At 38.1% G+C, this 13,137-nt stretch overlaps 1 protein-coding gene across 1 annotated transcript in view; it reads right to left on the bottom strand.

Moving 5' to 3' along the window:
- Positions 1-13,137, bottom strand: part of TRIM33 (tripartite motif containing 33) — a 126,535-nt gene that overhangs the window by 13,498 nt on the left and 99,900 nt on the right. Inside the window, exons 13-15 of the mRNA XM_011933119.1 lie at positions 3,954-4,086; positions 2,437-2,500; positions 692-851 (exon numbers count right to left, since the gene is read on the bottom strand). Of these exons, the coding sequence (XP_011788509.1) occupies positions 692-851; positions 2,437-2,500; positions 3,954-4,086 (357 nt within the window). The remainder of the gene's footprint in view (positions 1-691; positions 852-2,436; positions 2,501-3,953; positions 4,087-13,137) is intronic.

Below are 13,137 nucleotides of genomic sequence, written 5' to 3'. Positions count from 1 at the left end.
TGAAGAGGTAACAGTACTCCAAACCCAAGGCTGAATCTCTTGCTCTCTGAATCTATATATGCTGTGTTAAATATACTAATACCTTGAGATGAATTCCTATGTGCCAACCATATAAAAAAGGAAAAAGCCTGGTCAGAAAAACAAAAATCAAAATATTTAAATCAAGAGGGGCTTAGCCTTCCTTCATTCTATATTAGAAATTATATAAAATGTTCCACTCAAGGAACTCCAGAATGATTAGTAATACATAAGCCAAAAGACAATCTTCCTATCACAAAATTCTGATCAATAAATTTAGTTTGTGTCAGCAATCTTAATGCTGCGCTCACAGGTCCAGGAGAATGCCAAAGATCTTTTGTGGCCTGAGAGTCAACGTGACTACTGAAATAACAATTTCAGGATGAGATACAATCTGATTTAGCATCATGGCAAGAATACTGACTAAATACAAATTCAACGATAATTTCAAATGAGTACTTAGTACAATTATTAAGTCTTTTCTGATAATTACAGCTGACTCTCAGACAAAAAAGTTGAGTTAGAAAAAGATGTATCTGGCTTGTGCCAGGCATGAAATTTCAAAAATAAATAAATGTTCCTAGAACCACTACTTAGTCTTAATATACTCAGAGCTGAAAGAATCAATGAAGAGATGACCTTAAGTCCCTGTCAGACCCCAGTGGGAGCTTACCATGCAAGCACTCCTCCTGCCATCCTCTGTTTTTTCTTGTTTTACACCTCCTGAAAAGCTACATATTTCATCTTCAGTCCCAGGTTCTTGCTTGACCTTCACCTGATCAGATTTGAAACTAAGACTTGTCTTCTCAGCAGTTCTTCCTGATGAGCCACAGCTAATAAGAAACAACAAATAAAGATCAGATACGTTTGACATATGGTATAAATAAAAACAATTGTATGAAAAGTAATGTTTATTAAAGTGAAGACAACAGACAATTAACTTTGTAGAAGATAAGGATACCTCATAATGTGGTTAAGGGGAATGTGGTGTAAAGCCTAGCTTCAAACTCTTTAAAATTATGCAGCAACTTTCAGAAGACCCTGAAAACACATTTTATGGTTTGAAGCACTTCTATCTTCACACACACACACACACACACACACACACACACACACACACTTGCTCCTATTTCTTAGCTCTGTCCACTGAAAAGGCCTAAGAAACAATGAGCAATTCAGTAGCAATGAGTGCTATTAGCACTAGAATATTATCCTCAAACACTATTTTCCTGCTTTTCTGCTAACATTACCAGAACTTCCTGGGAAAGTAGCTGATTCCAGGTCTGAAGCAAGAAATGTACAAAATGAACCTGAAACACTGTTTCACAGGAAACACTGAAGTTTAAAAAAGACTGCTGTGATTATAGCAAAAGGACTAAGGAGTAAGCCTGAGAAAGCTCTGAAGGCCAAAGATGGAATAATGTTAAGTGTTCAATACATATGTAGATACATAACATATGTAATGAATTAAAATATATAAAGTATGTTTAAATATCTCAGTCCATAAAGGTAATAACAATAAAACTGTCACTGTTGGAGGGTGTTAGAATCAATTCGTTACCACGAAAGCAGGGAAATAGAATTTATCCTATCTTTCCTATAACCCAATAGTTGATGACGAAAGTTTCTCTTTACAGAAATATTCTAAATAAATAAAGAATGATACAATAATTAAAATATCATATTTCAACCAGCAGAAAAATAATAGAGCTAAACAATGATTATTAACGGTTGCTATCACAAAAACCCCAACCAGGCATAATTTGCCCCTGATGGAAGTATACACTACCACTACACTACCAAGTCTTCTTGCCCTCCCTTCCCCCAAATCAAACCTAAATCTGATCAACCCTCTTGACCTAAATACCAACATAGACAAAAAAACAGGAGGCAGTGTGTACTTAAATGACAAGATGGAGAAATTGGGAAAACATTATAGGAGAAACTACATTTTTACAACAAATAAATTGATAGTGACGTAAACAAACTGATGGAAATGTATAGAGCTTATCTGCATCTGATTCAAAGAAATCATCTGGTTCTTTTTAAAAGGCATTTGTTGCAAAAATTGGGAACACTAAACATTAATGGATCTCTACTGATATTAAAGAATGAGTTGTTAAATTTTTTTAGGTGTGATAATGGTTCTGTGGTTATAAATTTTTTAAGTTATTTTCATTAAGTGATATATACTGAAACAGTCACAAGTGAAATGACTGAGATTTGTTTCAAAATAATTCAGACCAGAAAGGAACTGGTAGAAGTATAGAAGAAACAAGATTGGCCATTATTTGATCACTGTTAAAGCTGGGTGTTAAGTATATAGAGGTTCATTGTAACATTCTACTTTTATTATATATATTTGCTGTTTTTCTTAACAAAAAGGAAAAAAATAATTATTAATAACATAATACTCACCTGCCTCGACTGCCAGTACTAGAAGTACTTGGGGGTCTCACAGGTGTGTGAGAATTGGATAAACCTAAAAAGCAGTAAGTCAAAATGAGTATCAATGCATGTAAGAATATTTGGAATTCTACCTACTGGTCACAGAACTCAAGATTATTATAACCCAGCTAAAAAATTCTTGGAAATCAGATCTAGTCACAAAGTCGGGAATATGTGTAACCATTAGCAGACATCAACCAGTTTCTCTCAGCTGTGTCCAGACATCACCTCAGAATCCTCCTCAGGGCACCACTATCCAGTCAATAAAACAGACCAAGAAAACGTTATGTGCCATCCCTCAACAAGTTATTTGATAAAATATTCTACTTAGGTTCCCATTAATTATTTTCAGAAGTCCTGAAATAATTCTTATTAAATCTTAAAAATTATGTGATTTAAAAAATATGTTAATGTTGCATCTCATGGAAAATCCATATTCACAAGTGAACTGTTCTTCCTCTAGAAAGAAGTAGGTGGTCTGTTTCAGTAAGAAAGAAATAACATTTAATTTACATCAGAAAAATACATTCAATAACACTTCTAGAATGTTAACCTGTTTGGAGTTGCTTCAATCACGTATTCAACAGTCCCAACTGAATCACTGAGTAATGGGTTAATAAAACCACTGGAATTTTGGAAGAGAGCTACATATCATGGCTATTTTAATAGTTCTCAGCAAATTTTTTATTTTAAAATTACAGTTTGAAAATTAACCTGCCCTTCTTCAGCTCTTATTTTTTAAATAATTTTTCAGTGTTTCATTATTTTACAAAGTGTTTTAAAGTTGACTTGGAACCAAAGAACTCTTCAACTGACCCTCTGTATTGTAAAATGTAAGATTAAACCCATAAAAGACTGTGAATATACTAAGGGTTGAGTAATTTGGAGTTCCAAACAGTGTCGACTACAGATATATATCAATATGATTTCAGTTAGCGAAAAGAGTACCAATAGTATTTGAACAAAAATAATTACAAAGAACAATCAAGAAAAAAATATCTGTTATTGTGTCAACTTGGCTAGGATATGACACCCAGCAGTATGGCCAAATATCAGTATAGATGGTACTGTGAAGGCATTTTTTTTTTTAGATGGGATTAATTAACATTTAAATAAGTGGACTTTGAGAAAAGTAGATTATTTTCCATAATGCAAGTGGGTCTCATACAATCAGGTAAAGCCCTTTTAAGAGAGAAGAGAAGATGGAGCCCTGTTCTCTCCCCTATCTCCTCATGCCCCAAAGAAGTTATTTTGTCTCAATACTTGAATAATACTCTTACCTGGGTCTCCAGCCTGCCTGACCTGCCCTGCCAACACCCACAATCACATGAGCCAATTCCTCAAAATAAATCTCTCTCAACCTCCCTTTCTCTCTTCAAGTAGACTTCCTACTTATTCTGTTTCTCTGGAGAATTCTGACTAAGACAGATAGTGAGACTTTTTCTTTAGGTGTTAAAAAAATAAGGTAATATCCCTGTTTGCTTTACCTGATGATCCCGGAGAAAGGGCAGAGGGTCCTGGGGAGGGATTCATGGTGCTTGTAGGCTGTGGGGGTAGGTGACTGCCTGAGATGTATCTACTTAGTAGATTATCTAAACTACTTGAGCCAGCATCTTCCAACTGAAGAGAAAGAAGATAAAGACAAATTTGCTTTGATTAAAGCAGAGAAGTTATTAATTTTATGTTACTGCTTATACTCAGTTTATTAATAAACTAACAGATTATCCAATATCAAGTTGAGCCTTATTACTGCTTCCTTAGGGTCCCCTGAGGGCCCACACAGTATAAAGTTTGTGTGGATAAAACTGTATTATTCAACAAACAACTAGGTGCTCAGAGCAAAACAAATCCTGTATGTTCTATTATGAAAATAGCTGACATGCTCTGACACTTCTGCCATTTGTCAAAATTGCTGCAGGACCTATTTATCAGCATTCTTGTCCCCAGTATCCCTCCATTTCAATGTCCATAATCATTCACTTAAATAGAAATGTAATTATGTTAGTACCCAGCTCTAAAGCTCTAGAAAATTCTTATAGCCCACAGAAAGCCCTTAGCGTGACACACAAGGCCCCTTACTACATAAAAAAGGGCATAGTCAACAGTACATATGAGCCCTTCCCTTACTTAGAGGCAGTAGGATAAAGCCAGAAGACCCGTAACTATGATTCTGGGCTGGTTCTCAACCTGAACGTCAGTTTCCTGTCTTTAAAACATGCCACCTATATTGCAGAACTCTGATTAAATGAGAAAATGTGTAACAAAGAGTAAAAAAAATTATTCAAGTATGAATATTACCTTAAATCTTACACTGCTTCATAAAAGAAATGGTCATATTGTTCTTTTATTTATTTTTGAGACAGGGTCTGGCTCTGCTGCCTAGGCTGAAGAGCAGTGGTGTCATCTAGACTCACTGCAACTTCCACCTTCCAGGCTCAAGCCATGCCCTCCATTTCAGCCTCCTGAATAGCTAGGACTACAGGCATGTGCCACCATGCCTGGCTAATTTTTGTGTTTTTTTTGTAGAGATGGGATTTTGTTACATTGCCCAGGTTGGTCTTCAACTCCTGAGCTCAAGCAATCTGCACACCTTAGCCTCCCAAAGTACTGTAATTACAAACAAAACAAAACCCATGCCAGAGACATGAAGGGCTGAAGGTGAGAGTAAGCAGTAGGTTAGCTGGAGGGATAATCAAAGGACAATACAGTTGTGTTACCCTGTGGTCACAGCTGTTGGCCAAGGATGTACTTGTAAAGCTGTAACTACAGGTGAATCCCCAGCTGCAACTCAAGTCAACTGGAAGATTTGTTATGAGGGGGGAGTACCTAATACGGGCCAGAGATGAAAATGAGGCTGCATGCCACCTAAAAACAAAGAAGGGGGAAGATGATTCAAAACAGACACGAAAATCCCAAGTTACCTATTTCCACTCCTTTTTATACTCCTCACTTGCAATTTATATCTCTTGCTAGAAAGATAACTCTAAGGGTAGAGGATGGACAGGTCAGGAAAAGGCAAACAGGAAGTACATTAAAGAGCATCCCTGATGTCATTATAATCTCCAACAGGTAGCTGCTAACTGAAACATTCATCTGTGGGTTTCACTAGACATGGATAGTCACCATAAATAAAGTTAAAAGTCTAATGGAAAGACATTAAATTAATTCATTTATTCATTAAAGCAATGTTTTTTGAGCATCCCTGAATAAGTACATGGAAATATAAGTATTATATAATTTTCATGACTTAAAAGTAAAAACACAGTCCAATAGGAAAATGAGCAAAGACATTTCACTAAAGACAATTTACAGAAGAAATAATCAATGAACATAAGAAAACCAATTTCACCAAAGAAATGAAAATAAAATTAACGTGGCTCAAGCCTGTAATCCCAGCACTTTGGGAGGCCAAGACGGGCAGATCACGAGGTCAGGAGATCGAGACCATCCTGGCTAACGCAGTGAAACCCTGTCTCTACTAAAAAAATACAAAAAACTAGCCAGGCGAGGTGGCGGGCACCTGTAGTCCCAGCTACTCGGGAGGCTGAGGCAGGAGAATGGCGTAAACCCGGGAGGCGGAGCTTGCAGTGAGCTGAGATCCGGCCACTGCACTCCAGCCTGGGCGACGGAGCGAGACTCTGTCTCAAAAAAAAAAAAAAAAAAGAAAAAAGAAAATTAACAGTAATGTCATTTTAATCCACCATTGGAAAAGATGGAAGAATGATTTGGGAAGACAGTGCAAACATGGGCATTTTCAAATATATAAGCTGGCACAATATTTTTTGTAGAGCACTTTGTCAATATCTATGTGAAATTTAAATGTGTAATTACTTTTGGCCCAGTAACTACACTTCTACCAACTTAGCTTACAGAAATATGTGTTTGAAACTATACACTCATTGTGCCTCAATGCAGCTTTTTACAAATGACGTTAAGGTATAAATAACGTACAATAAACTAAACATATTCAAAGTGTAGGATCTGATGTGAAAGTTTAATGTATTTTCACATAGTATACAACTGGGAAACCAAAATCAAGAATAGTGAACAGATCTTATCTATTACCCCCAACATTCCTCATGCCCCATGGTCATCAATCTCTCTCTCAAACAACCTGTCCTCAACCAACCACTCATCTGCTTTCTTCGGCTTTAGTTTTTTTTTTTCCCCTAGAGTTTTATATAATTTGAATTTTATACTGTATGCTTTTTTCATCTATTTTTTTCACTCAGTATAATTGAGTTTTATCCTTGCTGTTGGATCAAGTTCATTCCTTTTCACTGTTAGTTAATATTCTATTACACGAACACATAATTTGTTTATACATTTATCTGCAGGTGGACATTCGGGTTGTTTCCAGTTTTTGTCTTATTACAAATAAAGTTGCTATAAACATGTGAGTACGAATCTCTGTATAGTTATATTTCCTGTTTTCTTTTGGCAAATAAAAGCAGAAGGGCTGAATCATTATGACAGATACATGTTTAACTTTTAAAGAAATTGAACTTTTTTCAAAGTGATTGTACCATTTTACAATCCCAACAGTGTTTGAAGGTTCTAGTTCCTCCACATTCTCACCAATACTTGCTATGGTTAATGTTAAGTCTATTTAATTTTAGCCATCCTAATAAGCGTGTCATGGTACATCTCACCGTGATTTTAACTTGCATTTTCCTAATGATGTTAACATCTTTTCACCAATGCAGCTTTGTTTTTAATAGTAACATATGAGAGATAAACCAAAAGTTCACCAAGAGAGGGCTAAACAAACATCCAATGAAATGGAATACCATATGGATTAAAACACAAGAAAGCTCTAAGAACTGACATGAAACAGTCCAAAAACAGCTGGGCACGGTGGCTCACACCTGTAATCCCAGCACTTTAGGAGGCCGAGGTGAGTGGATCACCTGCGGTTGGGAGTTTGAGACCAGCCTGACCAACATGAAGAAACCCCCGTCTCTACTAAAAATACAAAATTAGCTGTGTGTGGTGGCGCACACCTGTAATCCCAGCTACTCGGGAGGCTGAGGTAGGAGAATCATTTGAACCTGGGAGGCAAGAGGTTGAGGTGAGCCGAGATTGTGCCATTGCACATCAGCCTGGGCAACAAAAGTGAAACTCCATCTCAAAAAAAAAAGAAAAAGTCCAAAAGCAAAAATGTAAAAACAAATGTAAAACTTGCAACACAGTATTTATAGCACTAGGTGTGTACATGTGGTATAATCTCATTTTCTGTTACTTAAAAAAAACTACACGATGGGCCTGTTGGCTCATATCTGTAATCACAACACTTTGGGATGCCAAGGTAAGAGGATCACTTAAGACTAGGAGTTCAAAACCAGCCTGGTCAACTATTAGTAGCAAGACTCCTAGTCTCAAGTGATCCTCTACAAAAGAAAAATTTGTACAAAAGAGTGAGACCCTGTCTCAAAACAAAACAAAATAAACCAAAATATATTAAAACACACACACACACACACACACACACGTGTTTCTAAACTCATGTTTGTATATTCCTAGGGAAAAATCTGAAAGGATGTACACCAATTGGTTATAGTGCTGGGATTTAGTCAGATGAAAGATCGGGATAGACAGCTATTTTTATTTTTTTCCTTTTTCTTTTTTAAAAGCTACAGTGGTTTTATATGGCTCATGAAGGCCTTTAAAAAGTAGGCAAATCTGATAGGTCATGGACACTACTCCTACCCCACCAAAACCCTTCAAAAATGGTTTCTCATCGAGTTAAGGATAAAATCCAAAATCCTTTATGCAGTTTAACAAAGGCCCTACCTGATCTAGTTTACATTTTCCTCTACAGAACTAGGCCCTTCTCTCTTTCCTGTTCTTCACTGGACTTTTTTCTGTTCTTCAAAAGTGCCCAGTTCCTTCAGCCCTTGTGGGATTTCAAATTCTGCTCCTTTTCCTAATAAAATTTACTGCTGATATCTCCTTACTAACTCTTACCCAGCTTCCAGGTTTCAAAGAGGCTTTAACAACCCTCTAAGTGTTATTGGGTTCTCCTGGTATATACTCACCTTAGGTTGATGCCTTATCATTTCCCCTTTGAGTAATGCTATACAATTTATTATAGGTAGGGTTTTAAAAAATCTATAAATGTCTGCATTCTCCTGGCCTGTAAACTCTATGACAGCAAGTCTCTCTCATCCCCACTGTTCCTCAAGACAAGTACAAAGTACTCAACACACTTGGATGAATGGTTATAATTTTCCTATTAAGCATAACACGAAAGCATAATAGGGGTCCTTCCTCCCAAAGCTTACTTTTTAATAATGAGGGCTGGTGAAAAAGAAAAGGAAGAGAAAAACAATTGTAACAACTAACGTTTATTGAATACTTACATGTCAGGCACCAAACTTAATCTTACCAACATATCCATGAGGTAGATTCTATTTTTTTTTTTTTTTTTTTGAGACAGGGTCTCACTCTGTTGCCCAGGCTGGAGTGCAGTGGCATGATCACGGCTCACTGCAACCTTGAACCCCTGGGCTAAAGGGATCCTCCTGTCTCAGCTTCCCAAGCAGCTAGGACTACAGGTCCATGCCAAGATGCCCGGCTCATTTTTAATTTTTTTTGTAGAAACTGGGTCTTGCTATGTTGCCCAGGCTAGTCTCGAACTCCTGGCCTCAAGTGCTATTCCTGTCTTGGCCTCCTCAAAGTGCTGGGACTACAGTCAGAGCCACTGCACCCAGGTTTAAGACAGCTTAAAATAAAACAGTGACAAAGTCAGCATAAAAAAGAAAAATCACAAAATCTGACCTCAGACTTGAAATTATCATCTACAGTATACCTAACTGCTTTGAATCTCACACTCCTTTCATGCCCTTTGTTGCTTCAGCATATATAATTCTTATCTGGAATATCTGCCTTCTAACTAACCTTGACTAGCTAACACTTGCCTACTTATCTTTCAAGTCCAAATTTAAGATGATCTCATATAAAGTTGATTCTTACTTCCACAGGCAAATGTAGAACCTTCTGCCTCTACTCTTTCACTGTCATCTATACACATCCATTTGTACCAATAAGCTCACTGTTTTGACCGTTTAGACAACTGTCACCCGGTCAGGTGCAGTGGCTCAGGCCTGTAATCCCAGCACTTTGGGAGGCCAAGGTGGGCGGATCACCTGAGGTCAGGAGTTCGAGACCAGCCTGAAAAACATGGTGAAACCCCTTCTCTACTAAAAATCCAAAAAACTAGCGGGGCGGGGTGGTGCATGCCCATAGTCCCAGCTACTCGGAAGGCTGAGGCAGAAGAATAGCTTGAGCCCAGGAGGTGGAGGTTGCAATGAGCCAAGACTGCGCTACTGCACTCCAGCCTGAGCAACAGAGAAAGACTCCAACCAAAAAAAAAAAAAGAACAACAATAAAAAAGAACAAAAGAAAACTGTCTCCCTATTATACAAGAAACTCCTTGAGGTCAAGGACCATTTCCATTTGATCCTTATATAATCAGTACCTAGGGTCTAATACATGGTAAGTTCTCAGATATTTGTTAAAGAAAATATACAAGTACATTAACAGTGACCCATGTTTCCAGAAATGCTCTAATGTTATGCTGTATTGAAGACGTGGCCTTGAACCTAATAAAAGGATTCCATATTTAGCTGCTATTCTACTGATCATCAGGAAAATATTACATTTTACCAACAAACAGAAAGGTTCTAAACCTGATTAATGAAATACATGTACTGTACCATAAGTGAAACACTAAAAATACTACAAAACATTCCCTGTTTTCCATTTACTATCTCCTATTACCTTCTTGCATAAACAAAATGTAAATGCTAAAATTCTTCATTTTAATATATTTCTTCTAGTTACCTAACTATATCACCATTAATACACCTGACTTAGTATATATCAATAGCTATACAAATAATTCCTCATCTATTCTATTTTGTGTAACAACTCACTTCTATCTTATTACTCCCAGTTGTGCCTTTTCACTCCCTCAAACCATTGCATGTACCATTTCCCAAGTCTAAAACAACATCTCTATCTTGGCCAACAAACTATATCTCATATCTACACACTAAAGTGCAATTCAGTCCTTGAGGAAGTTTTTCTTATCAGGTAAAAAAAACCTGAGACTTCACCTCTACATTTGAATCTTAAACTTAGCTATCTTGGCTATTTCAGAAGCTTAAACTAATGCTAATGCTAGGTTTTCTCCATGTGAATTCTTAATCTAGCCAAATTAAGTAGAAGAAGAGTTAAAAATAATCCATAAATGTGCTTAAATATGCTTCCTGAAAAACGTGCAGAACAGTTACACAATTAAACCTCTCTTCTTTATAACCAGCAATGCAACAACAGCTTAGCACACTACGTTCATACTTGTATGAACCTGTACATAAAAGCTCACAGCATTACTCCTGACAGCCAAAGAAAAGCAAATGTTCATTGATGATGAACAAATGATATATGTATACAATGAAATATTATTCAGCCATAAAAAAAATGAAATCCTAATACATGCTAAAATATGGACAGACCTGGAAAACATCATGCTAAGTAAAAGAAGCCAGACATCAAAGGCCTAATATAATTCCATTCATATTGTGCAACGTCCATAGAGACAAAGTAGATTAGTGGTTTCCAGAGGCTGGAAGAGAAGGATATGAGTGACTGCTAATGAGTACCATTTCTTTTGAGGTGATGAAAACATTCTTGAATTAGTGGTAATGGTTGTACAATCTTGTGAATGTACTAAAAACCACTGAACTGTATATTTTTAGAGTGGATCTCATGGTGTATGAATTATATTTCAATAAAAAAGATGATACTTGCCTCTCCCTTTGTTAGGTTCTTAAGAACTAGAACCAAGTCTTGTTTATCTTCTTATCCTCAATGCTTGAGAACTTTAGCATAAGGTAAGTGCTTAGTAAAAACTGAATGACACTGTTAAACTGCGCACATACCTCTGGCTGCCCAAAGCTTTCAATACCACATCTTTCCAGGCCTACAATCCCAAACTACCTCCCTGGTATTGTTACAGGTAGTGTGGAGAAAGAACTGGACTTACAATTAGTAGTCTGGACTTAAAACTCCAACTTTTCTTATTATTTATTTTCTTGAGATAGAGGTTCACTCTTGTTACCCAGGCTGGAGTGCAATGGCATGATCTCAGCTCACTGCAACCTCCATCTCCCAGGTTCAAGCAATTCTCCTGCCTCAGCCTCCCGAATAGCTGGAATTACAGGCATGCACCACCACGTTCGGCTAATTTTGTATCTTTAGTAGAGACGGGGTTTCTCCATGTTGGTCAGGCTGGTCTCGAACTCCTGACCTCAGGTGATCTGCCCACCTCAGCCTCTCAAAGTGCTGGGATTACAGGTGTGACAGCCACTGCACCCAGCCTAAAATTCCAACTTTTCTATCTATCATGTGACTCTAGGAAAGTCACTAATGAAACTGCCTGCATTAATTTCACATGGCTATAGAGATACTACCTGAGACTGGGTAATTTATAAACAAAAGAGGTTTAACTGACTCACAGTTCTGCATGGCTAGGGAGGCCCCAGGAAACCTACAATCATGGCAGAAGGCAAAGGGGAAGCAGGCACCTTTACAAGGCGGTAGGAGAGAGAGTCAGTGCAGAGGAAACTGCCACTTTAAAAACCATCAAATCTTGTAAGAACAGCATGAGGGAAACCACCCCCATGATCCAATCACTTCCTAACAGGTCCTTCCCTCAACAAGTGGGGATTACAATTCGAGGTGAGATTTGGGTGAGGACACAGAGCCAAACTGTATTACTGCCTTTGCAAACATTCTATCAGTGAAAGAGTCAGGGAGGATCTGATCTAGTCAACCTCCCTCTTCTTTGCCTTTAGCCTTCATGCTGACATTAATTATTCCTGGGCTTGAGACAAGCTGACTTTGGGAGACATTTAGTTTATAGTTTATATAATAGCCCTTCCCCAAAACTCAACTGCCTTTGTAAAGTTAAAAAGAGACCACCAGGCTAGCAGGAGGAAAGGAGCCTCAATTCTGCTAAGGTGTTGACATAAAGGACTGCCAGCCATTACTCTGGAGGTCATAAGATAGATAGCTTTTTTAATTACTTCTGCAGATAACATCACTATTGCTGAACCTAAGACTGGCCTTTTGAGATACCTTTTGAGGTTTCTTGCCTATCTGACACAGACAATGGCTCCACCTGGACCCAACAAGCCCTCCAATAAGCCCTCCTGTGGCCCCACCCAGAAGCGATTCAGCAAGTAAGGTGGATTTTCCCACACCCCTATGACTGCATCCCCCAACCAATCAGCAGCAAGCACCCATTGCCTTACTGCCCCTACCCCTTCCTCCAAACTACCTTTGAAAAACCCCTAAACTGCCAGGCACAGTGGCTCACGCCTGTAATCCCAATACCTTGGGAGGCCGAGGCGGGTGGATCACTTGAGGTCAGGAGTTCAAGACCAGCCTGGTCAACATGATGAAACGCTGTCCCTACTAAAATACAAAAATTAGCTGGGCCTGGTGGCGTGTGCTTCCAGCTACTCGGGAGGCTGAGGCAGGAGAACAGCTTGAGCCTCAGAGGTGGAGGTTGCAGTGAATTGAGGTTGCACCACTGCACTCCAGCCTGGGCAACAGAGCTAGACCCCATCGAAAAAGGAAAGGAAAGGAAAGGAAAGGAAAGGA

Source organism: Colobus angolensis, unplaced genomic scaffold (assembly GCF_000951035.1).
Source record: "Colobus angolensis palliatus isolate OR3802 unplaced genomic scaffold, Cang.pa_1.0 Scaffold124, whole genome shotgun sequence".
Classification (NCBI taxonomy): Eukaryota; Metazoa; Chordata; class Mammalia; order Primates; family Cercopithecidae; genus Colobus; species Colobus angolensis.
Note: the sequence above shows the minus strand (reverse complement) of the source record. Positions and strands in the feature narration are given on the sequence as shown.